The sequence below is a fragment of the Manihot esculenta genome, chromosome 8 (genome assembly GCF_001659605.2).
Source record: "Manihot esculenta cultivar AM560-2 chromosome 8, M.esculenta_v8, whole genome shotgun sequence".
NCBI lineage: Eukaryota > Viridiplantae > Streptophyta > Magnoliopsida > Malpighiales > Euphorbiaceae > Manihot > Manihot esculenta.
The window spans coordinates 37,953,170-37,979,679 of NC_035168.2; the positions used below are offsets into that span (position 1 = coordinate 37,953,170).

Consider the following 26,510-nt stretch of genomic DNA (forward strand, 5'->3'; position numbering starts at 1 on the left):
TATTTAATTAATATATATAAACGCCACAAAAAACATCTTTATTGAATTAGGATATGCAAGCTCAATTATTGGCCACACTGAAGGAAACATAACTAAAAACCATTATTAAACAGTAGGCAAACATTGACTAATCCTGATAGACCTTTCATGCATTATTCTTAAACAGTTTCTGAAGATTTTCCACGACATTCTTATCCAGCTGGAAAGCTTTAGCGAGAACATCAGGATTAATAGGTGGATTAGGTCCGAAGATTGCATTTGATATGGTAATGACACCTGGGTTTTGGCTGCTTAGACCTGCAAACGCAACTGCATGCGTTTTTGCAATATTAAACTGGAAATGAATGAGACCAATTGGAAATACAAACACATCTCCTGGGTATAAGACTTTGGAGATAAAACGATTAGGGTTGGATGTGACAAAGCCAACATAAAGGGTGCCTTCCACAACTACGAGGATCTCTGTAGCACGAGGGTGAGTGTGTGGAGGGTTCAAGCCACCATTGGGTGCATAGTCTATCCGAGCAAGTGAAATACCAAGAGTATTAAGTCCTGGTATTCTATCAACATTCAAGAGGGTAACATTTGATCCAACTTGATTTTGCGTATTTGCTGGAATATTGAGTCCCGAGAATGAGAAATCATTAGCTACAGTAAGGTTTGGGTTCTTGCAGAACTTTCCATTGACGAACACTGCATTAATACATAAAAGTTATTGTCAGTATCCATTGATGAGCATGTGCATTCAACAAAATAAGAAAAAAGATTTCAATGAAAGAAAGCAGAAAGAAAAAACTGAAAGCTAAGCTTATAGAGATACCAGCATTCTTAGGTTCAGGAATTGCAACGCAGAAGTCCTGGAGAGGGCTAGGGTCATAAGCAGAGGCTAAAGAGAAAGCCAAAGCCAATAAGGCAAGGAAATGAAAGGCCTTCATTTTGTGACTACTTTAATTTCTCTAGGCTTTAGTTGTGGGAGCTGATGGTGTGAAAAATCTTGCATGAATATCTGAGTATTTATAGGTGAAACTCTCTTTTAAGTATTTTCATGATCTCTACAGGCTGATGAAAGATTTTCCAAGTAGTAGGTAATGTTATTTTCTTTTTTAAATTTCATCAATCAAGGAATTCTTCTTCAAGGATATGCATATACATCTAATCATTCCCAAGTGCTCCAAATCTTTTTATCAAAAAAATATTTTAGTATTGACTAAAATTTTTGAGTATTTTAAATATAAAAAAATATAAAAAAAAATTAATAATATTAATCTAAATATTGTCATGTCCTATGTCCCTCCTATCTTTTTCCCCACCTTTTTGTTATCAATTTTCCATTAGCGAACAATCACACGAAAATTATTTGAATTCGTTTTAAAATAAATTATTATCACCCGAAAATATTTTAATTTATTTGATTTTATAGATTTTAATTTAAAAATTTTCAAAAGATGTATTTAAAATTAATTTATATTTAAAAATTTTAATAGTTATATAAAATATTCAAAATATTTATTAATATAATATATATATGTAAAAAATTGTTAATATTTAAATAAAAATATTTAAAATTTAAACTTAATTAATCATCTGCTCTGTTTTGCAATATAATGAGAAATTATAAATAATAAAAGTATTTAATTTATGTTTTATTTATTTGAATCGTGAATTAAAGCGGTCCAGAGATCATGAATCAGCATAGAATCGAAATATTAAGAGCTGATTTGGTCTCTTCTTTTTGAAAATGAATGGAATGAGTTCCGAATCGTTAGTTTGAATCGATAATTTTTAATTGAAATCCACCTTACCTAAAAATATAATTTTCTTTTTTCAAAAAATTTATATTATTCTCTTCGATTTTTTTTACATTAAAACTAAATAAATAATATATATTATAAACTTATAAACTTATTATCTTATAGTATATAAAATATAAATCTAGATCAAAATCACTTTGATTTGAAATTTATTTCGAAAAAGTGATCCTTACCATGAAAATAACCGAAATCAAAACATTGATTTCCTTCTCTTTCTATCTAGCAAGCAAAGTCACAAATTCTAGCCCCAGTAGTTTTGGTAAAAATATATATATATATATATATATATATATATATATATATATATATTAATAGTTGTTAGGTTATTATGATAATAAAATTGTATTAGGATAAAGGATCGTTGGATTGAGAAGAAAAGTTCAAAGGTTTGATGAGTTAGACTAATTAACTACTAATTAGTTACACCTAAAATGTAATGTGGTTGGATTCAGAGATCCTTAGATTATAATCAGAAGATTAATTTAATCTTCCGCAGACTCTAACATGGCAAGGACTTTGAAACTTGATGGAAATTGAGTACTGGATGGGATTTGTTTGTTTTTCTCGCTTTTCTATCAAGATATTCCATTTTCATATGCCCTCCAACCCATACTTTCTAGAACACACAGACATTATATATATATATATATATATATATATATATATATATATATATATATATATAATTGCGAAATTAATGAATCAATTAATCTCGTATTTGAAAAATCACATTAATAAATGTTGAATAGTAATTATTATAAAAATATATTTAAAATAATAATTAAATTGATAATATATATATAAATAGAAAAATAATTTATTAATAACAGATAGAGGAATGGGAGGAGATGGATGGCCATCAATCCCACTACATCCTACCGAAAGAGCCTCCAAAAATAGAGATGAACACAACCAGATTGAAATGTAAGAAAATTACAAATATAAAAACAAGCTAGTTACTAGGAATACCTCAAAACACTAAGCTTCCCAAAACAACCAATTACTTGTTCCTTATTACAGAACCTATATCTCAGTCTTAGAATATGAAATTTCACTAAAAAGGGGTTTTGCTTCGAAAAGGAGAGACCCAAAACAATGAAACCAAGTCAACCTGGATTAGCTCCCTTTTTGAAGTTTTGTCTTGTTTCACCATTTTGTGCTAGTTTAATAAACAAGGAAAAGATTTACGTGGACCATGAAAAGATGAAACACCCAATTAATACGTGACCCCCAATTAATACGTGACCTTATATATATATATATATATATATATATATATATATATATATATATATATATATATATATATATATATATATATATAAAACAATTGGTATATGATCTTATGGTTAATTACATTTTGATAATATATAAAAGATAATGACCGTTGAGATTGTGACACGTGTATGTGTGATTCAAAAGAAACGAGTTAACTTTTTCATTAGGTCTGACCAAACCAAAAAAAGACCGATCTATAAGGAACTAAAGATCAGACTATTATCACCCCTGACCTCCTCCGTACCTGGAACGAGTAGGGCGAACTCTTCATTATTCGCCACACATTGGAAACAAATGTAAAGATCACCAATGCCAATGAAGGTCGTGCAGATCGAGCACCACCTGATAAAACTAGAGCAAGTCAACTGACTTCCATACGATAGTCGGCCTCCCTCTAACTCACTTCAAAATACTAAATAAGCATGCAAAAAGGCTGATCAGTGATCAAACATAATTTAGCCATATTATTATTATTATTATTATTATTATTATTATTGATGTTTAATTATACATTTTTCTAGGTTAATTTATGTTTTTATGATGTTTTTGCAGAAAATGAGAAAAATGAAAACTTGAATGAAATCTGCAGAAAAAGCTGAAAAATCGATTTGGCCAAGGTGATTTGGCCAAATCACTTGCAGAAAGTTGAAGTAGAAAACTGAAACTGACTTGCAGAAATGATTTGGGCAAGCGATTTGCCAAAATCAACTGCCCAAATCAAACTGACGCACAGCAGAGTCCAACATCGCGGGAAAAGAAGAAAATTCAAAATCTAAAAGTATAAGAGTCATATCCTACTTCAAACACCACAAGACTAATCCTATGACAACTCCAAGAGCCACACCAAAAAAAACTTTCACTAAAAGAGTTCTACTCATGATTAAATACAAAGACAAAGGAAGGATTAAAAGACCCTCAAGATATCATGTCAAATTAGGATTCCAATTCCAAAAGGGATTAGGACTCTTCACCTATAAAAAGGGGCAAAAACCAACCAGCAAATCATCATCACAATTACTGCAGAATTTCGGCCAACACAACGGCCCCCTCTCTACTTTTCTTCTTTCTCTTTTTTGTATTTTTTATCCACCATGAGTGGCTAAACATTCTTTTATCTAGTTGAAGTTGGAGAATTTTCAGTTTGTGATAAATTGAGAGATTTAAAACTCCATTGTTAAGTCTCTATTTTTCAATATTTATGCAACTTGTTCTTTATACTATTATTGTTTTGCTACTAGAATCAATTAAGGCCTGTTGTTTTTAATTGGATAAGTAATATATTGTTAGTTTAAATAATTTGGGTCCATAATTGCTTAGATTGTTTGAAGACAAGCACACTTGGTTGCATAATCTAAACTTGACCACGCGGTTGGCAATGTTAGAATTAGATTTCTCTAAGTCTTAATGTAGTTAACAGTTAAAAAGTAAAAACCCCAAGAATGTTTCTTGGCAACTTGTTGACTAGTGTTTGATTAGCGAACGTTTCCTAGTCAAACTAAAATTAAGGAGGAATTTGGTTGTAAGACGCGTCTTCCACGACCAAAATTAATTTATTGAAATAAATAGGAGTATCAAAGAATCAATGATCAATCCTAAAAATTGAAATAGATTCATACTTCAACTAGATTCCTTTTACCATTGATTTACTCATCTTTTTAACTATTGATTTCCTCTACTACTTAGTTTTAATTTCAGCTCACTGTCATAAAAAACAAACCTCCTTATTTTTACTTTTATTTATTTGCCTAAGTCATAGTTAGGAGAATTCTTAGTGTCAAATCCCTGTGGTTTGACCCTATTGCCACTATCTACAAATTATTTTTTGTTAATTGTTAATAGGTTTATTTTTTACGGTTTCGACAACCGTTATCACCTAGCCACCTAAAACACCTACCAAAAGGTATAGGCTCAATGGCTCAGCATTGGTCAGTCGCCTGTCAGCCGCCCGACATACCTACTGCACCATGCTTAAAAAGTTAGAATAAACTATGTTTTTTTATATATGGGTTAACAGATATTACAATATATTTATAATATATGTACAGATAAGATAATAGTCAATCTACAACTCACATTGTAATAAGAGATTCATACATAATGTCTACAGAATTATTGCTGTAATAGTGTAAATTGAGTATATACCTAAAATTTTCTTTAAATGATAAAAAATATATATATTTTTTCTACTTTTAAAAAAAGTTGATGTTGAATGTGTATATGCTTATACATAAGGAAGAGAAATTTTATTAATGAACATTTAGGAAATCAAAAAAAACTTTGCTGGGATAAGCCCTGATCATCAACCTTACAAATATATCTAATCTAGGACAAGTATGCATGGTAGTTGAAAAACTTGGAAATTCACATGATACAAAAACAAATTAAAGTAAAATCCACACAATCAAGAACAGATCAGATCTACGTACCAAGAGATTACACATTGCACGGCAAGAAGAACAGACAATCCCACATTGCAGGGCAACTCAATTGCTCAAATATACCACAAAAAAAAGCATCAGGAAATAATCAAACACAACAGCCCTACTTTTAAACCAAACCCTAGCTAAGCCAACCAGAAAAAGCTCCCAAAATAAGGATGCAGATGATGTGGAAACAGTGCCAAATCCAGGGATGTGATGCCGCAGGAACCCAATCCAACAATAGCAGGCTAGAGATTCGGTAAAGACTGACTAGGCAACGGAGCCATTAGGACCAGAAATTCCCTAGACACCACTATAGGAAGAACATTTAGGCTGCTGATAATTGAATTAATAGTAGATGAAAAACGTTTAGTAATCTCAAGTTTTTCTTCTCTTTTTAGCAATCTCAACCAGACAAACAAAACAGGCTAAACTTAAATAAGAGTGGAAGGAATCTTTTGAGTCTTAGATACTCTGATTCAATTGTTAGTATTGATTCAATATTTCTTTCTCTTTTATTATTATTTTTCTTTTCAAGTGTTTCAGCCAATATTTTAAATACGGATTCGAAATGAACATATAGAGAAGGCACACCAAAAGTCTCTTTATTAAATTATTATAAGAACACCAATAATGCATACATTTGCATATAATTAGAATATGCATGAAATGTAACTAAACATTATTTTAAAATAATGAGCACCATTGACTTTAAATGATTGTTTTACGCATTGGCAAATAGTTTCTGCAATTTTTCCACAGCATAATTGTCTAATTGGAAGGCCTTAGCAAGAACATCAGGATTAATGGGTGGATTAGGCCCAAAGACTGCATTTGCTATGGTGATGACGCCTGGGTTTTGGCTGCTTAGACCAGCAAAGGCAACTGCATTCGTCTTTGCAATGTTAAACTGGAAGTGGATGAGACCAATTGGAAATACAAAAACATCTCCTGGGTATAAGACTTTGGTGAACAAACGATTGGGGTTGGATGTGACAAAGCCAACATAAAGGGTGCCCTCCACAACTACAAGGATCTCCGTGGCACGAGGGTGAGTGTGGGGAGGGTTTAAGCCACCATTAGGAGCAAAGTCTAACCGAGCGAGAGAAATACCAAGAGTATTAAGTCCTGGTATTTTGTCAACGTTTACGAGGGTGACATTTGATCCAACTCGGTTTCCTGTAAATGCAGGAATATTGAGTCCCGAAATAGAGAAATCACCAGCTACAGTGAGATTTGGATTCTTGCAGAACTTCCCATTAACAAACACTGCATTAATATATAAAAAGTTAGTATCAGTATCCATTAGACATGAAAATAACAAAATAAGAAAAAAGATTAATATTGTGATGTCTACCAGCATTCTTAGGTTCAGGAATTGCAACACAGAAGTCCTGGAGAGGGCTAGGGTCAAAGGCGGAGGCAAAAGAGAAAGCCACAGCCAAAGCTAATAAGGCAAGGAAATGAAAGGCCTTCATTTTAGGACTGCTTGATTTCTCTAGCCTTTTGTTGTTGAGCTGAAGGTGTGAAAAATCTTGCAGCAACGGATGAGTATTTATAGGTGAAGCTCTCTCAGCTATTCTCAAGGGTTAGCTGTTTTTTATTTCACCAAACCACGAATTAATTTTCAATGTCAACTTGGACCGCTTCAAATCGTTCGAGTTTACGTGAGTTTTGAAGTTTTCATTTTCACCTCCTATAGTTTTATTTATTTTTCTCTTCCCCTTTGTTTTTTTGGTTTAATGGAGAGTTAGTGTTTGGGAATTTGTACAGCTAAATTGTTTACAAGGGATTTGATGGCTGCTAAAAAAGTTATTTTTTAATCTAACAATAATATTAGGTATGTACAATATAATAAGGGAAAGTGATGGAATTTGAAAGAGTTTAATTAGTTGGTTATCCTTTTAAAACTATGTATTGAACAAGTCCTTTGTGGAGACATGGTAAAAAGATTGTACAACTGAATAGAAACATATATAGTATAACATCCCATTTTATGAAATCAAAATTTTCCCATTTGCTTGATAAAGTATACATTTTTTAATTTATTTTACTCTTCCCTCTGTTTTTTGGTTTAATGGAGAGTTAGGGTTTGAGAATTTGTACTGCTAAAAATTGTTTATAAGAAATATTAATTGTTATTTTTGAAATAAAATAATTTTAAAATTTTTAAGTATTTAATTTTGCTTATCATAATAATTAATAAATATAATATAATAGCATAGTCTTATGACTAATGGCTTCTAAAAACTTATTTTTTAAATTTACGTATAATCCAATCTCCGACTTATTTAGTGGTTCTCGTGAAGACTTAATAACATAATGGCCTTATTTTACAGAAAAAAAAAATCCATTGTTTTCACTGTGAAAATCCATTGTTTTCATTATGACCTCTTCTCATGACTAAGTACAAGCAAGCGGATTTTAATTTTTTTACTTGGTCTTGTTTCAAAGATTAAGTCAATATTTATTTGTCAAATTATAAAGAATTCATATAGTCATAGATATATATATCCATTTAATAAATGGAAAAAAGAAATATTGCAGAAAATTAGTGCAAGTCATTTACAGATTTATATTAATCTACATTGCTTTTTAACCCAGAAGGAGAAAAGTTTCATTTAGTGTGTTAAAATTGTGGCCTAGCGTAGAACTAATCAAAGATACTGAAAATTAATTCAAACATTAAGAGAAACAAAAGAAAGATGACCTAGCGTAGATAGTGATTTATATTTTTGTTTTGAATTGCATATTGCATTACAAGTCAAGACTCAAGATTCTTGGAGACAATTAAGCTCCCATGCATGCAAAATATTGCCCTTTCTGAACACAACCAGCCAGCCAATATAGTTTCAGTGAGGCAAAAAGCTCCAAAGGGAACTCTTAAATGCAATAGTAATGTGGCTAAGGAAGAAGGAGATTCGCAGGCAACTGTAGCAGTTATAATCCAAGCCACTCAATTAGCTTAAGGTATGGGGGACACTTTTACTAAAACATCCCATGTCAATTTTTTAAAAAAATTTGAAATTGTATATGTAACGACCCGAAAATCGGACCGCTACCGGTGCTAGGATCCAGGTCGGCTTAAGGCCGCCGAGACCCGTAGCAAGCCTGACATACAACCTGTAAACCTGTTTAATCCCATACATGATCAAGAACATACATAAAAATTTGAACTTTTCTTTACATTCATTCATTCACCAAATTCAACCTGTGCATGCACTATACATAACATGATTATAAACATTTAACTTCTCTGTGGAGTCCCAACAGTGCCCCAATGGGGTGACATTTATATATATAGAGTTTGGTTACAAAAGCATCATAAAACGTAGATCATGTTTATAAAAGGGATTACTATACAAACTCGGTCAAGCACAACTTCTAAACCTCAATCTCATAATCAACATATACATGACATAACTATTCATAACTTTTACATCATTATACAATTTATCATGTCCACATTCTATTTATTACAACTCAAGACTTCATTCACCTTGACTTCTCTGTCTAGCCTGTATCTGCAACCCTGGGGGATTAGGGAAAATGGGTGAGCTACTAGAGCCCAGTGAGCAGAATAATAAAACATTTAAATCATATGCTATAATGGAATGCAACACGTCACAGACAAATCACATCACGGATGGTATTGTCACCAAGAGTCCTCTACATTCCAAAGTGCCGGGACGTAGAATGGGTCAACCGGTCTTTCTCTTAATATAACATAACATAACATAGCATTCCAATGTGCCAGGGACGTAGAATGGGTACAACCTGGACTTTCTCTTACATCGTGCCAGGGACATAGAATGGGTACAACCTGGACTTTCGTACTATACCGTATCATATCACATCGCATCATATCGAGGACTAAGGATCATCCAATAACCATCCACATCATCATCAAAATTATGCAATGCAACATATTCGTGAATTCTAATGCAACAACCTAAATCATCACATGGCATTCATGATGCATGAGCATGCTCAAACCGTATAATTTATTTGCTTTAAAACATAAAGGTTTATTCTACTCACCTCAACTAGCTCTGACAAAGACTGAAGCAGCTGACTCACTGCTGGGGTCCTCGGTTTCTCGGGTTCGAACCTACACAGGTGGACTCAAATGAGGGACCAAACAACTAGAACATAACTCTAAAAACATCCCCTAAAAACCCTCTAAAACACCTCAAAACATCCATGCAAAAACATACAAAGGAAGGCTGAACAGGGCACTTTCGGCGGCAGGTTCGGCGGCCGAAAGTCCCTCCAGAGCCGAAAGTCAGGCAGGTTCGGTGGCACCTTCGGCGGTCGAAACTCCCAGACAGAGACGAAACTCATGCATGCTCGGCGGCACTTTCGGCGGCCGAAACTGCCCTCCAGAGACGAAAGTCCTCTTTCGGAGGCAGGCTCCGGCAGCTGAAAGGCTGGCCTCCCAGGCAGGTTCGGCGGCCGAAAGTCCTTCGACTGCCGAACCTGGTTTCTGCCAAAGGGCAGAAACTTGGTTCCTCATGCACATTTGTCTTCCAAAACCATCCAAACATGCATTTTTCCTAATCTACAACATACATACTCAAGCATACAAGTTCCTAGGGGCTTCAAACTATCTTAAACCCCATCTACAACACATCAAACATCCACATTGTCCAAAAACATAACATGAACCCATAAACCTAACCATAAGCTAAATATGCATTCTACCCCATAGATCTACTTAAAACTTACTTAAAACATGCTATAAGCTCAAGATCGGCCCTTACCTCTTGAAGATCGAGAGGAGAACGACCCTAGCTCGGAAAATGGGAGAGAGAAAGTTCCTTGAACCTTCAAGCTCCAAAACTTGCTCAAATGCTCAAAACCTTCAAAACAAAGTTGTAACTCATAAAAGTCATGAAGAATGGAAGGAAGAAACTCAAGATCGGTGAGGGACGGCGGAGAGCTCACCTTGGCCGAAAATGGGGAGAAAAACTCGCCCGTTTTCGGCTAAGGGACCCTTTTATAGGTGGCTGGCCATGCCACATTCGGGAGCCGAACGTGCCTCCGCAACGCATGCAAGTTCGGCGGCCGAACATGAGGTTCGGCGGCCGAACCTGGACTTCCCTCACTTATGATTTCGGGGGCCTAAGGCACACCCGAAGCGCATGCATGTTCGGCGGCCGAACCTGATTTTTCCTCCAAGGTTGTTTTCATGCAAAAACTCATTTCCTTTTTACTTAAAATCATGAAATACATTAAAACATTTTATGAAAACATGTTTCTACCCTACTAGAGGCTTCCGACATCCGAGATTCCACCGGACGGTAGGAATTCCGATACCGGAACCTAGCCGGGTATTACAGTATATATAAACGGGTTAAAAACAATTAAATAATTTAGATTAAAAATTTTAAACTACCTAAAAAATAGGTTGAATGGAGTTAATGAGTCTACGAAAAAATGACCGAATTAATAATCTATAAGAAAATGACTGTCTATATCTATGTGAGACGAGAGGGAGCTGAACTAGGAACCACAATATTTAATTCGCTTTATGCATTCTCAAACAGTTTCTGAAATTGCTAAAAAGAAAGTGTAAGCATGTACATCTTACCATCCTTCCTTTTGTATTAATTTTCAATGTCGATTTGGACCGCTTCAAATGGTCATAAAGTTTTCTTTTTCACCCCTGGAGTTTTATTTATTTTTTAATTTATTTTCTCTTCCCCTATATTTTTTTGGTTTAATGGAGAGTTAGGATCTGGGAATTTCTACTGCTAAATTGTTTACAAGGAATATTAATTACTGTTCTTGAAATAAAATAACTTAAAAATTTTCAAGTATCTAATTCTGTTTATCATAATAATTAATAAATATCATATAATAGCATAGTTTTACGATTGGTGGTCGCTAAAATTTATTTTTTAAACTTAGCATATGATTCAATTTAAGACTTTTTTATTTTCTGTGGAAACATGGTAATAGGATGGCCTTATTCTAATAATTTTACAATTGAATGGAGAACATATATAGTATAACATCCCATTTTATAAAATCAAAAATTTTCTCATTTACTCGCTAAACTATACATATAGCGAACATGATGAAAAATAACTTATTATTATGAATCTCATAATTATTTTATTTACGAAAATAAATTTATTATATTTTTATTTATTTCTCTTAAATTATAGATAAAAAAGTAAAATTTATTTGTTTTAAAAGATAATATAGTAATTAAACAATATAATTATAAAACACAATATAAAATTTATTGCTTTCACTATATTAATTTAAAAATAATTAAAAATCTTATATTGTGCTGCTTATATATATTTTGCATTATATATGTAGTGGGCGTATAAAGGAAACCAATCTTATTTAAAAAGGGGAAAAAAAAAGGCAACTCAATAATTTCCAAGAAGTGGTTGGGTCAGACAATGGCACAATAGTCTGAGATGAGTTGGTGATTTGAATGGTTCAAGCTTGGCCATGGAGACTCAGCAGATATATAACCCAGATAGTAACTCTACAGTGGCGTCTGAAATGGTAAGATTTTGGAGTTTGAATCTTAATTTAAATTTAATTAAAAAACAGACAATGTCTAATTTCATTCGGTTGGACAAATGTCTACATCTTATGTTAGTTAATAATGCCTGCTCGACAATGTCTCTTATTATTATTATTATTATTTTTATTTTAATTGATTAAGATATTCTGCTATATCTTTTCATATTTTAATAGAAGCAGAAGGTCTTATAAATATTTTTATAATTTGCAACAACTATCCAATCAAGTTTCTTACTGGATTCTAACCAAGAAGCCCATGTTCCATTTTCCACGTCTGCAGCATTTAATTAACTTTTTTTATATATATATATATATATGTTATGTTAAGCTTATCACATATTATTAATAAACTATGTAAAAAAATGGAAAAGAGGGAAGCTTCAAGGTTTACCATGCTACCAAGCAATTACTAATATAGAGTTGTAACCTCTAAATTCATACAATTCACATTATTAATAAGAGATTCATACATAAGGAATGTGTATATGTTTATACACAAGGAAGAGAAATTTTATAAGCCATTAGGACTCGCTACGGATGCAGATGATGCGGAAACATTGCCGCAGGAATCCAATTCAACAATAGCAGGCTAGCTATAGATTGGGTAAAGACTCACTACGTAACGAAGCCATTAGGACCAGAAATTCCCTAGACACCACTATAGGAAGAACACTTAGGCTGCTGATAATTGAATTAATAGTAGATAAAAAACGTTTTGTAATCTCAAGTTTTTTTTTTTTTTTTTTTTAGCAATATGAAGCAGATAAACAAAACGGTTAAACTTAAATAAGAATAAAATGAATCTTTGAGCCTTAGATAATCTGATTCGATTGTTAGTATTGATTTAATAATTCTTTCTCTCTTATTATTATTTTTTTAAGTGTTTCGGCCAATATTTCAAGTAAACGAACAGGTAGAGAAGGCATACCCAAAAGTCTCTTTATTGAATTATTATAAAACCACCTTGAATGCACACATTTGCATATAATTAGAATATGCTTGCTCAATTATTGGAGACAAGTGCATGAAACATAACTAAACATTATTTTAAAACAATGAGCAGCATTGACTTCAAATGGTTGTTTTATGTGGTCGCAAACAGTTTCTGCAGTTTTTCTACTGTATAATTATCCAATTGGAAAGCCTTAGCTAGAACATCAGGATTAATGGGTGGATTAGGCCCGAAGATTGCATTTGCTATGGTGATGACGCCTGGGTTTTGGCTGCTTAAACCTGCAAACGCAACTGCATTCGTCTTTGCAATATTAAATTGAAAGTGGATGAGACCAATTGGGAAGACAAAAACATCTCCTGGGTATAAAACTTTGGTGAATAAGCGATTGGGGTTGGATGTGACAAAGCCAACATAAAGAGTGCCTTCCACCACTACAAGGATTTCTGTGGCACGAGGGTGAATGTGGGGAGGATTTAAGCCACCATAGGGAGCAAAGTCTAACCGAGCAAGGGAAATACCAAGAGTATTAAGTCCTGGAATTTTGTCAACGTTTATGAGGGTGACATTTGATCCAACTCGGTTTCCTGTAAATGCTGGAATATTGAGTCCCGAAATAGAGAAATCACCAGCTACAGTAAGATTTGGGTTCTTGCAGAACTTCCCATTAACAAACACTGCATTAATATGTAAAAAGTTAGTATTAGTATCCATTGGACTTGCAAATAACAAAATAAGAAAAAAGATTAATATTTTGATGTATACCAGCATTCTTAGGTTCAGGAATTGCAACACAAAAGTCCTGGAGAGGGCTAGGGTCAGAAGCTGAGGCAAAAGAGAAAGCCAAAGCCAAAGCCAATGGGAGAAGGAAATGAAAGGCCTTCATTTTATGAGAACTTTCTGTAGCTAGGCTTTAGTTGTTGAGCTGAAGGTGTGAAAAATCTTGAAAGAATAGATGAGTATTTATAGAGAAAGCCTCTCGAATGGTCGCCTATTTTCTATTTCATCAATTCTTCTATAAGATGCTTGTTGAATGATCAACTGTTTGTAATCATTACATCATCCCTCCTGGACTGGTTCAACACTAAAAACTCTTTCAAGCTTATGTTAGTTTTATTTTATTTTATATTTAATGAAGGAAAATAAAAGCAAAAAAACTAAACATGATCAAGGCTGGTTCAACACTGCTTTTGGCTTAAAAGAGAGAGAGAGAGATCTTTAGGGATTTGTATGATAATGTTTTAAAGCTGAAATTGGAAATTAAAACTTAAGCTACAAAACAGTTAGTTAAATAACTTTATAAAAAAATTATCTAATTACTTATTTTATTAAATACTATTAATTAGTGTAATTGTATTAAGAGGTAGTTGTTGCATTAAGAAATTCTTGCATTATGATCAAGCACAGCAGTCCAGTCTAATGGCGATGGAAATTAAATTATTAAAAGTGAAGTCACTGGAATCAATACCGAATATCCAAGATTTGTTGCCTTTCTATTATGGACTCCTAATCCTGAAATGGATGGGATAACTTGAGCTGACTTTATATTTTAGCATTGGACTTAACAACTCATTACTTTATATTACAACTAGGATTAGGATTAGGATTAGGATATATATAAGGACAATAATGAACCCTTAATTAATCATAATTATTTATTCATAAATGAAATTTTCAAACTGTTGTGTGTGAATTTTATTGGGTCTCTCAAGCTTAGGGCTTCTATTGTCCTATCAAAAATTCAATGTCCCCAAATTATAAATAAAAAATCACAAAGTTGACGGTTTAACAGAAGATTATATATATATATCCAATAGCACCTAATTCAGAATTTTTTTCTTACTTGACCAAATTCAGAACTTAATTTGGACATATTATATATATAAAAACTTACGTGTTCCCCTACTTATTTAAGGCATAAATTGTTGAATATAATTAATAAAGTTAAATGATTAGCTTTCGATCCCACATTTAAAATTTATGAGAGAATATGAAAAGATATGTTTGTTGATCTCAAAAAAATGTGTTTATTATTAAAAAGTGTGTCTATTATCTTAATAATTATTATGAACAATTATGTCCCAAAAATATATTTGTTGATTTGATAACTATTAATCCTTCTTCTGCACTTTCTAATATCATTGCATGACCCGTGTTAATTTCCAGTCGATATCCTTAAAAGTCTCTTCCGACGACTACTCCTCTTCCTCCAACTTTGCCTTTTTCTTAGACTATATTTGAATTGTCTCTTTCCGAGTCCTTGGATATCGATAAAAACTTCCTCCCTTATCTTGGAAGCCATTAATGAGGCATCTTCTCAAATTTTATACTGCTCGAGAGTAGTCTGCAACCTCTTAATGTATTGGAGTATTTGCTCGTTATTCAAATTGTTAAGATCTATCTTGTTGACCACAGAGAGTGTGTTTTGTCCACTGTTAGGAGTGAAAAAAATGATAACATCTTTGTTGGTAGCAGCTTTAGAAATAGCTCGTGAATTGTCAGCTATCTCGAGAAAGGAAGAAATGAAAGATTTCTTTTTAAGAGAAAGGAAATAAGAGGCTAGTTTTAATTCAAATGAACAAAGATAATTCAATAGATTTTCCGGCAATAGAATCAAATGATATGGCCGAAATGAAGTTGTGCCGTGATTGGTCAATCCTGCAAAAAAGAGAATGTGAGTTGGTTGGCACCTATGGCAACCACTCCAACTGATAAGGGATTATTAGCTTTTATACTGTAAGAAAATGAAATTAATTATGATAATCTCCTAAAAATTCGGTTGGTATCGGCTAATTAATATGGTATTTGTAATTATAAGCATAATGAGAATCTGCTGGATAGTAGCCGTTAACGGTAACTTTCCATAAAGTCTCTTCTTATAGTTGAGAGGGCGAGTTTTGACGAAGAGCTGAGTCCTGAAGCGTCTGAATTTTCTTTTCCTTTGATGGGACTAAGTATCACCTTATCAGACTCTTACCATGTAGCCCTGTCTTCGAATGCCAATACATGGCCTACTTTAATCAATTATTGTGTAATATCAAAAATCCTATATGGTCCTTTACTTATTTAAGTCATAAATTGCTGGACATAGTTAGTACAACTAAATGATTACATTTCAATCTCACATTTAAAATTTATGAGAAAATCTGAAAAGTTATGTCTTTTGATCTCTCAAAATGTGTGTCTATTGCTTAAAAAGTATGTTTGTTATCTTAATAACTATTATAAACCGTTATGTTTCAAAGTTATGTCTGTTGGCTTGATAACATTATGAAATTTTATATATCAAATAAGTGTATGTTAATTTGATAACTATTATAAACCCGTTTTTATAAATATTTATCTACCATTTACTACTTATTTCTCCTCGACACTCAAAATATTTTTTATTTTAATTATAAGTAAATTTCTATAATTATTATATAGAATTTCATGGGTCAATTCTGAGAAAAATCTGCCAGACCGTGAGAACCTAATTTCTTAAAGAAAAGTGATTACAAGCATAACATATATTTTTATTATTTTTATTATTTGTTTTAACATAAATTTTTTTTATTTATTTACTTAATTAATAAATAAAAAATATGACTTCTTTACCACGTTTGTTTTGGTTACTACACCTGTTTAATAATTTTCTGAATCAAGTATTTAAAAAAAAAAAAATTAACCTGTCATATTTGATTGAGTGAAAATTAAATAGATTTTTTTTATTATATCAACAATATCAATTTAGGTATCGACCAGAATGATTGGTTGATTTGAACCAAATTAAAAAATAAAAATGAAAATCATTATTTTTCTCAATTAAGTAAAAGAATGTTCATTTTTCAACATATTGAACATCTGAGTAAAGTTTTCTTTTATGATAAAAAATGATAAGTACATTTTACAATTTTTTTTTTAGCAAGAGCTAGCTGAATAATATGATTAAAGTCTTTGGATTAAACTAAGTTATCTTGCCACGTGGTTATTAAACTAAATTAATTTATATTTATTTATAGCTATAAGTAAATATATAAGGATAATTAAAAATTAATTAAATCATGGACGTTGATACTGCACGAACCCAATCCAACAGTTGCAGGCTAGAGATTCACTTCAAAGAGAGCAACGACGTCATTAGGGAGAGAAATTCCCTGCTGCAACAACTATCGAAATCGAGTTTCTTTTACGTATTAATTAAATACTGAATTCTAACCCCATTTTCCTCGTCTTCAGCATCTAATTAACCTTTTTTTTTTATGTTATGTTAAGCTTATCACGTTATTAATAAATTAAATGAATATTCAGAAAAAAAAAAGGATTAGCTGGGATAAATCCCGATAATCAACCTTTTCAATAATCAATATGAATTAACAGTAGATGAAAAATGTTTAGTAATATCAAGTTTATCGTTTCTCTTTTAGTAATTTCAAAAACATAAATAAAAAAATTAAACTCAAATCAAAACTATAAGAATCATTTGATTCTTAAATAATCTGGTTGGATTGTTCTCATACACTTTTTTTCAAGTGTTTCAGCCAATGACATTTTAAGTAAACTGCAGAATCCAAAATAAATATATTTAAATATATATGACACACCCAAAAGGCTCTTTATTGAATTGTGATAAACATATCAAGAATACATTTAACAGAAAGTATACTTGTTCAATTATTGGAAACATAAACATCGCATATAACTAATCACAAATAATTTTTATTTAAATTGAGTTTATATAGACTCATAATATAAATATATAAGGTATTTTATTATTTATTTATATTATGAGTTCACATAAATTTAGTTTATATAAATATTATTTTATGCGTTTGCAAATAGTTTCTGCAGTTTTTCTACTGTATAATTATCCAATTGGAAGGCCTTAGCTAGAACATCAGGATTAATGGGTGGATTAGGCCCGAAGATTGCATTTGCTATGGTGATGACGCCTGGGTTTTGGCTGCTTAGACCAGCAAAGGCAACTGCATTCGTCTTTGCAATGTTAAACTGGAAGTGGATGAGACCAATTGGAAATACAAAAACATCTCCTGGGTATAAGACTTTGGTGAACAAACGATTGGGGTTGGATGTGACAAATCCAACATAAAGGGTGCCCTCCACAACTACAAGGATCTCTGTGGCACGAGGGTGAGTGTGGGGAGGGTTTAAGCCACCATTGGGAGCAAAGTCTAACCGAGCGAGAGAAATACCAAGAGTGTTAAGTCCTGGTATTTTATCAACGTTTACGAGGGTGACATTTGATCCAACTCGGTTTCCTGTAAATGCTGGAATATTGAGTCCCGAAATAGAGAAATCACCAGCTACAGTAAGATTTGGGTTCTTGCAGAACTTTCCATTAACAAACACTGCATTAATATATAAAAAAAATTAGCATCAGTATCCATTGGAGATGCAAATAACAAAATAAGAAAAAAGATATCTACAGAGGAATACTATTCTTTATAGGATTAAATACTGTGACAGAAACTTTAAAAAAAACAAAACTTGATATGTATACCAGCATTCTCGGGTTCGGGGGTTGCAACACAGAAGTCCTGGAGAGGGCTAGGGTCAAAGGCAGAGGCAAAAGAGAGAGCCAAAGCAAAAGCCAATAACCCAAGGAAGTGAAAGCTATTCATTTTATTATGACTACTTTCTCTAGCTAGGCTGTAGTTGTTGGGCTGAAGATGTGAAAAATCTTGAATGAATAGATGAGTATTTATAGGCTATTTCACCAATTCTTCTTTAAGAAGCTTGTTGAATGATCAACCTTCATTACATCATCCCTCCTGGACTGCTTCAACAATTCAACTCTCTCAAGCTTATGCCAGAGTTTAATTTTTTATTTTGATATTTTATTGAAGTAAAATAACAGCAGAAAAAGTAATCATAATCAAGGCTGGTTCAACATTCTGAGTTTTAGGCTCAAAGATCTTTAGGGATTTGTACAATAATTTTCATATTTAAAAGCTTAAAATTGTCCTCATTATTAGACTTGAAATGTGGCAACTATATTAAATCAAGCTATTAAAACGTTAATCATTGTAGTTGCATTAAGAGATCCTCACATTATAATCAAAGCACGTAAGAAGTTTACTGGCAATGGAAATTAAATTATTAAAAGAGAAATTATTAGAAATTATTTACATAATATAATAAATTAATAATAAAATTAGATAAATCTTTAAATATAATTTATAGGTAAATGATTAAATCTTTAAAAATATATAATTATTTTTATATAAATATTTCTAATCTATTGACTTAGATTACTGAAATGGATGTATAATTAAGGAGGAGTGGTTGGATTACTGAAATGGATGGGATAACTTGAGCTGACTATTCTGGAATTGGAATCACCCACTCATTGCTTTATATTATAACTAGGAATAGGAATATATAAGAACAATAATGAACCCTTAATTAATCATAATTATTCATAAATGAAATTTTCATAATGATCACCTTCTTCATTGAAATGTATTAATTATTTTCTCTACTGTATTTTTTATTTCATTGGGTATCTTAAGGTTAGGCTTCCATGCATTTATATTTTATTTTAATAGATTATTGTCTTGTCAAAAATTCAATGTCCCAAAATTATAAACAAAAAATCACAAAGTTGACAGTTTAAACGAAGATGAAATATAATATATATCTCGAACAGCACCTAAACCTAATCCAGAACTTTCCTTTTTTTTCTTTGTCTTGACCTAATCCAGAACTTACTTTGGACATATTATATATATAATCCTACTTGTCCTTTACTTATTTAATCCATAAATCACTTTATTTATTTTCTTAGTTAATCTATCGAGCAGTATTTGATTTAAATAAAAAATCGATCGAATTAAATTAATTTAAAATTTTAATTTAAATTTTTATTTATTTCAGTTCAGTTTGATTTTTAATTTCAAAAATTTTGATTATTTCGATTTGATTTAATTTTAATTAAAAAATATCAAAAAAATTGAATCCAACCGATTAGTGATAATAATATATTATTTTGAATAATATAGAGAGATTAGATCATATTAAAATTAAAATATTTTAATTAAATTTTAATATATTAAAAATGAAGTGTAAAAAATAAAAAAATTATTAAAAATTCAAATCGATCAAATTAAATCATCATATCGATTCAATTTGATTCTATTTCTAATCAAAATTAGTTCGTTTTCATAAATATTAAAATTTTAATTTTCAATTTATTCAATTCGATTTGATTCAAAATCAAACCAATTAAATACTCACCCAAACTAAACATGATTAGAGAATTTATCTTTGCTAATTTCAACTTTGAATTTACCACATTTCTTTTGGTTACTATTTATTTTCTGAATAAGTCTTTTTCATGAAAAAAAAAATCCAAGAAAATATTAAATGAAAATTTTTTTAATTATATCAATACTGTCAATTTAACTATACAACTAAACATTTAATCTATTCAATCTTAAATTAAATCAAAAATAAATAATCGAAATCATCATTAATTTTTCTCAACCTAGCAATGAGCATATTTCAATTTTCACGTCTTGATAAAATCAAGTTAAACTTAATTAATCACATCATTAATATTAAACTAAATTAGTTAAATAATTTATATTTATTTATAGCTATAATTTAATATAGAAGGATAATTAAAAATTAAATCATATATTTATTCATAATTATATCAATATTCTTTTAATAAGATCAAATATTATTTTTATAAAAAAAATGAATGGAAGGGAAAATAGGGAAAGCAATTCCTAACATAGAGTTGTAGACCTCCAAATCCATACAATAGAAAGTCACAACTGAGTCTGAATAAGGGATTCATATATAAAGCCTACAAAATCTTTATTAGGATGTACAACACAATAAGACTTCATTTATTTTTTTTAAAAAAATAATTTTCATATTTTTTGAAGTTTAATATATTAAAAAAGTTTAATTGTCAATATATTTAATTTGTAATGGGCAATTCGCATGTACAAGAGCAAAACAAACCTAGAAACAGTTTTGTAGACAATCACTAAAAATTTAAGACGAGGAGATCGTTAAAAAAAAAAAAAAAAGAAAAAGAAAAGCTGCCGCTGCTTTTAAACCAACCGCAAGCTAAGCCAATCAGAAAAAGCTCCCAAAACAAGTATGCAGAATTGAAGATGATCCGGAAAGAGTGCCAAAACCAGGGTCGTGATGCCGCACGAACTCAATCCAACAATAGCAGGCTAGAGATTCAGTAAAGACTCACTTAGAAGAGAGCAACGAAGTCATTAGGGCGAGAAATTCCCTGCTTTGCTCATTCGGACACTACTTCGAGAAGAATGTCTAGTGAGACTATCCGATTTAAACTGGTCTAAATAATTTTTGGATCCACTTTCCACTTGATCCAAATGGTTAATCAAATTATTTAGTAGTTTTGTATTAACTACTATATATAATTTCAATTTTCCATCATCTTTCGTACTAATTATTATATATAATTTCAATTTTTCATCATCTTCCAACGTGGGAAGACTTCCATACTGAAAGTACGCAACTGACCGTTACATTCGATCCCGCTAAATTTACGACGTTGTTGTCGTAACGGAATCGGTTATAATTGCTAAACAGGACCGGACTCTTGGGTATTGTGATTTGCTAGTATCTCGGACGGCACCTCGTCTCATACAGGTAGCCCTTTCCTCGCAGGTCTACTAGTTCCGCACAATTTGTCTGATTCAAAGTGTCTTTGATATTAATTGAAACAGTTGGACTCGCAGATCTACTAACTCCGCACAATTTGTCTGATTCAAAGTGTCTTTGATATCAATTGAAATAGTTGGACTCAAATTACCCCAAATAACTTTTAGATCCACTTTTCATTTGCTTCAAAATGATTAATTCAAGTTATTTAGTAGTTTCGTGCTAATTATTATATATAATTTTAATTTTCTATCGTTTGAGACGTTAGACGGTTTTCGCACCGAAAAACCGTTACATTTAGGCTGCTGAAATATAATTAAATCATGTAGACCAAAAATATTAGAAATCGAAAAGAATGCGTTGGTTGAATTAGACTCGACAATTATGCTATCAACATTTTCGCAAAGAGAAGGATTGCGGACCAATAGGTCTAGAGCCATAGTGACAGCCTTAAGCTCCACAGTATTGGAGCCTTCGATTCCGCGGGGACAAGAAAAAAACAAAAATACAAATACCATGACCACCACCGGAACCTCCAAGAAAAATCAATAACACTGGGTCCTGGCTTCCCAACTGATAAACCATCGGTGTTCCACTTCAAACAACCTAGAAGCGATTATAATTGTGAAAGAATATTTTTATTCCAAGCCTTTATTTGTTTACGAAAAATAATTTATATTTAAAAAATATTTTTATGAAATTTTTTAATAAATAATTATTTTTTAATTATTTAATTTTAATTTAAAAAATAAAATATATTAATAAATTTATATATAAAAATCTCAATAAAATTTTTAAAATATAAAAAATAATTTTATTTTTTAAAAATAGAAGGTTATTTTCCTTATAATAATATTTTTCAAAGTTTAAATTTTATTTATATATATATATATATATATATATATATATATATATATATATATATATATATATATATGACAGATTAAGTTACATAAGACGCATTACCTAATTTCATATGTATATATATATTTTTTAAAACGATAATTTTGATTCAAATTTAAAATTAATTGAATAAATTCTTTTTTTAGGTAGTCTCAAGTAGACAAATAAAAAAGATTAAATCAAATTCAGAACCAAAAGGAATCATTTGATTCATAAATAATGTGGTTCAATTGTTAGTTTTAATTCAATATATTTTTTTTAAAGTAAACTGTAAGTATCGGATTCAAAATAAATATAATAATCAACGTATATAAAGAAGACATATACAGAAGTCTCTTTATTGAATTATTATTGACACACCAAAAATGCACGTATTTGCATTTAACTATAACTATAATATGCTTGCTCAATTATTGGAAATACATGCATGAAACATAACTAAACATCATTTTTAAACAATGAGCAGCATTCATTTCAAATAGTTATTTTTATGCACTGTTAAATAGTTTTTGCAGTTTTTCAACCGTTGCGTTGTCCAATTGGAAGGCCTTAGCTAGAACATCAGGATTAATGGGTGGATTAGGCCCGAAAATTGCATTTGCTATGGTGATGACGCCTGGGTTTTGGCTGCTTAGACCAGCAAAGGCAACTGCATTCGTTTTTGCAATGTTAAACTGGAAGTGGATGAGACCAATTGGAAATACAAAAACATCTCCTGGGTATAAGACTTTGGTGAACAAACGATTGGGGTTGGATGTGACAAAGCCAACATAAAGGGTGCCCTCCACAACTACAAGGATCTCTGTGGCACGAGGGTGAGTGTGGGGAGGGTTTAAGCCACCATAGGGAGCAAAGTCTAACCGGGCAAGAGAAATACCAAGAGTATTAAGTCCTGGTATTTTGTCAACGTTTATGAGGGTGACATTTGATCCAACTCGGTTTCCAGTAAATGCTGGAATATTGAGTCCCGAAATAGAGAAATCACCAGCTACAGTAAGATTTGGGTTCTTGCAGAACTTTCCATTAACAAACACTGCATTAATATATAAAAATTTAGGATCAGTATCCATTGAGATGCATAAAACAAAATAAGAAAAAGATATCTACAGAGGAATACTATTCTTTAAGGGATAATACTACGATAGAAACGTGAAAGCAAGCTTATAGATATACCAGCATTCTTAGGTTCAGGAATTGCAACACAGAAGTCCTGGAGAGGGCTAGGGTCAAAGGCGGAGGCAAAAGAGAAAGCTACAGCCAAAGCTAATAAGACAAGGAAATGAAAAGCCTTCATTTTAGCACTGCTTAATTTCTCTAGCCTTTTGTTGTTGAGCTGAAGGTGTGAAAAATCTTGCATAACGGATGAGTATTTATAGGTGAAATTAGTCTCTCAATTTCAAGCTTCTGTTAGATTTTTTTTTTATTTGGATTATTGAAGTAAAATAATTAAAACCAGAAACACTAGACATGATCAAGGCTTGTTTTTTTTTTTTTTTTCAGCAGCCAGTTTTTTCATATTTAAAAGCTCAAAGTTGTCCACATTAATTACTATAGCTTGATTAAATAGAAATATAACGTTGATTAAGGATTGCTGGATTAACAAAAAACAATCAAATGCTTTCGTGGGCTTGATGAATTGGCAATGGAAATTAAAATATTAAAACGAAATTTCCTAGATTTGTTGGTTTTTGTTGCCTTCTATGGCCTCCTAACTGTATTTAATTTCTATTTCAGATAATAATTAAGGAACTCATCAACGCACCAAAACTGGTGCATAGGTAGTTGAAGCACAACACCAATAGTCTTATATTTTGTTTTAAAAGATTATTGTCTTATAAAAAATTCAATGTACCAGAACTATAGATAAAATAAAAAAAAAAAAAAAAAAAATCACAATGTAGACAGTTTAACAAAAGATTTTTTTAAAAATGTTAATAAATCTCGAATAGCACCTAATCCGACATATTATATACATAGTCTTACTATGGTCCTTTTTGCTTATTTAATCCATAAATCTCTTTATTTATTTGCTTATATAGTTAATCCATCAAGAATATTATATTAGGTATGATTGGAAAATTAATAAATTAATCTAATTACTTTATTTTTTATTTAATTTAAAAAATTAATTTAATTTGCTCATCCTTAATTTTTGATTTTTTTTTTTTTTGGGTTTTTGGAAATTTACCCTTAAACTAATTATATTTAGACTTTTTCTTTTTATGTAAACATGGAAGAATCGGTAAATCATCAGTGACGTTACGGCGGCTGGCGGCCAAAAGAAGTAGGTTTTCTTCAGCAATTCATTTAGAAGCAATTTGTGTTTACCATGTCATATTACCAACTCAATAAACTTTAACAATTAATTAATATTGGATTAGCTTATTTCAACTTTAGGCAGTGTGTGAGATTCGCCTGCATGTGAGATTTTATTTCACGAGTATGGAAAATTCAAATTATATATAATAGATAATATGAAATTATTAAATAGTTTGGATTAATTATAATTTGAGCTAAATGTAAAGTGAGTTTAAAAAGTTATTTGAATCAATTTAAATTTAACTGTCTCAATTGATACGAGAATCATTCTGAATGAAAAAAATAAATTATTAAATAATTTAATTTAATCATTTTAAATAAGTAAAAAATAGGTTCAATAACGTCATAAACTTTGCATACTTTGCTTCCAAGATGATCTACAATATAGAAAGCACATTATAGTTTCAAAATCACATCCAAAATTGAAAGTTCCAGTAAACAAAACCCATCTTTCATAGCCAGATTTAAAAGTAATCCAAAGGGAGTCGATATTCCATGCCACTATGATGCCACCTGATAATCCTTCTACCTTCACACAAAACCAGTCTATGTCACTCATACCCCCAGTTACTTCTAATTGATGAAAATTAGACAGGTTCACATGTGCTTTCGACTACAGTAACATAATCAGTTCTGGATTTCTGAATGATGCTATTCACATGAGCTTTCATGGTCGAAACCATCGATGCCTCTTGTAAAACAATATATAAGAAAAAATTAAGTAGAGATCATAGGTGATACAGGACTATTTAGACTCCGTCAGGAATTTCAACCAATATCGTTTGGCTAAGATGAAATAAGAGAAAAGATAAAATGAAAGACTAAAAGTCTTATTGAAATTCCTCAAAGATTGAAAAGTGAGTTTCTAATAGCCAAGGGAGGCAATTATAATAGAAATAAAATCCTAATATGCAAAATCCTAATAAGAGTCTAAAATCCTAATAGCCAAGGGAGACTATTTACAATAGAAATAAAATCCTAATATGCAAAAATAATTCTAATCTTAATAGGAGTCTAAAATCCTAATAGCCAAGGGAGGCTATTTACAATAGAAATAAAATCCTAATATGCAAAAATAATCCTAATCCTAATAGGAGTCTAAAATTCTAATAGCCAAGAGAGGCTATTTACGATAGAAATAAAATCCTAATATGCAAAAATATAAAAATACCCAAAATATTCAAAAATAATAATTAAAATATAAAAGTTAGCTCCGATCCAAGTCTGCCGTAAAATCCAAGACTAGTTGCCCCGTGTCATTCCCTTCCACTTATAAAGAACTCGTCCTCAAGTTGTCATCAGCAGGGTAGTACTGAAATAGATCTGCCACATTAAACGTCTTGGAAATTTTCATTTTATGTGGGAGGTCAAGAACATAGGCATTGTCATTGATCTTCTGAATGATCCGGAATGGACCAATCTTCTTGGCGTCAAGATTTTTCTGTCCTCCACCACGCTCCTTGCGTAAATACACCATAACTTAGTCCCCGACATTGAAGGACTTGAAACGCCTATATTTATCAGCTGTAGCTTTATGTTTGTCATCGGCTTCTGTAAGGTATTGTTGTACCTGTTTGAAAACATCCACGTGCTGCTTTGCCAAGTTACTTGCTGCAATACTGTTGT

The 26,510-nt window shown here is 31.3% G+C and overlaps 5 protein-coding genes across 5 annotated transcripts; all 5 read right to left on the bottom strand.

The window, feature by feature from the left end:
• LOC110620707 (germin-like protein subfamily 1 member 13) lies at window positions 1-975 on the bottom strand. The gene is made up of 2 exons (XM_021764527.2): window positions 821-975; window positions 1-693 (listed from the first exon to the last, which is right to left on the bottom strand). The coding sequence occupies exons 1-2, from the start codon at window positions 933-935 to the stop codon at window positions 146-148; spliced, it is 663 nt and encodes a 220-aa protein (XP_021620219.1). The 5' UTR covers window positions 936-975; the 3' UTR covers window positions 1-145.
• Window positions 976-6,096: 5,121 nt separating this feature from the next.
• LOC110620703 (germin-like protein subfamily 1 member 17) lies at window positions 6,097-7,021 on the bottom strand. The gene is made up of 2 exons (XM_021764524.2): window positions 6,867-7,021; window positions 6,097-6,778 (listed from the first exon to the last, which is right to left on the bottom strand). The coding sequence occupies exons 1-2, from the start codon at window positions 6,985-6,987 to the stop codon at window positions 6,234-6,236; spliced, it is 666 nt and encodes a 221-aa protein (XP_021620216.1). The 5' UTR covers window positions 6,988-7,021; the 3' UTR covers window positions 6,097-6,233.
• Window positions 7,022-12,983: 5,962 nt separating this feature from the next.
• LOC110620438 (germin-like protein subfamily 1 member 13) lies at window positions 12,984-13,954 on the bottom strand. The gene is made up of 2 exons (XM_021764172.2): window positions 13,776-13,954; window positions 12,984-13,687 (listed from the first exon to the last, which is right to left on the bottom strand). The coding sequence occupies exons 1-2, from the start codon at window positions 13,894-13,896 to the stop codon at window positions 13,143-13,145; spliced, it is 666 nt and encodes a 221-aa protein (XP_021619864.1). The 5' UTR covers window positions 13,897-13,954; the 3' UTR covers window positions 12,984-13,142.
• Window positions 13,955-17,657: 3,703 nt separating this feature from the next.
• Window positions 17,658-18,674, bottom strand: LOC110620439 (germin-like protein subfamily 1 member 13). Its single transcript, XM_021764173.2, has 2 exons — window positions 18,511-18,674; window positions 17,658-18,358 (listed from the first exon to the last, which is right to left on the bottom strand). Exons 1-2 carry the CDS (start codon window positions 18,629-18,631, stop codon window positions 17,814-17,816), a joined length of 666 nt encoding a protein of 221 aa, XP_021619865.1. The 5' UTR covers window positions 18,632-18,674; the 3' UTR covers window positions 17,658-17,813.
• A 4,215-nt stretch (window positions 18,675-22,889) lies between these two features.
• On the bottom strand, window positions 22,890-23,899 carry LOC110620437 (germin-like protein subfamily 1 member 17). The gene is made up of 2 exons (XM_021764171.2): window positions 23,739-23,899; window positions 22,890-23,598 (listed from the first exon to the last, which is right to left on the bottom strand). Exons 1-2 carry the CDS (start codon window positions 23,857-23,859, stop codon window positions 23,054-23,056), a joined length of 666 nt encoding a protein of 221 aa, XP_021619863.2. The 5' UTR covers window positions 23,860-23,899; the 3' UTR covers window positions 22,890-23,053.
• Window positions 23,900-26,510: the final 2,611 nt, after the last annotated feature.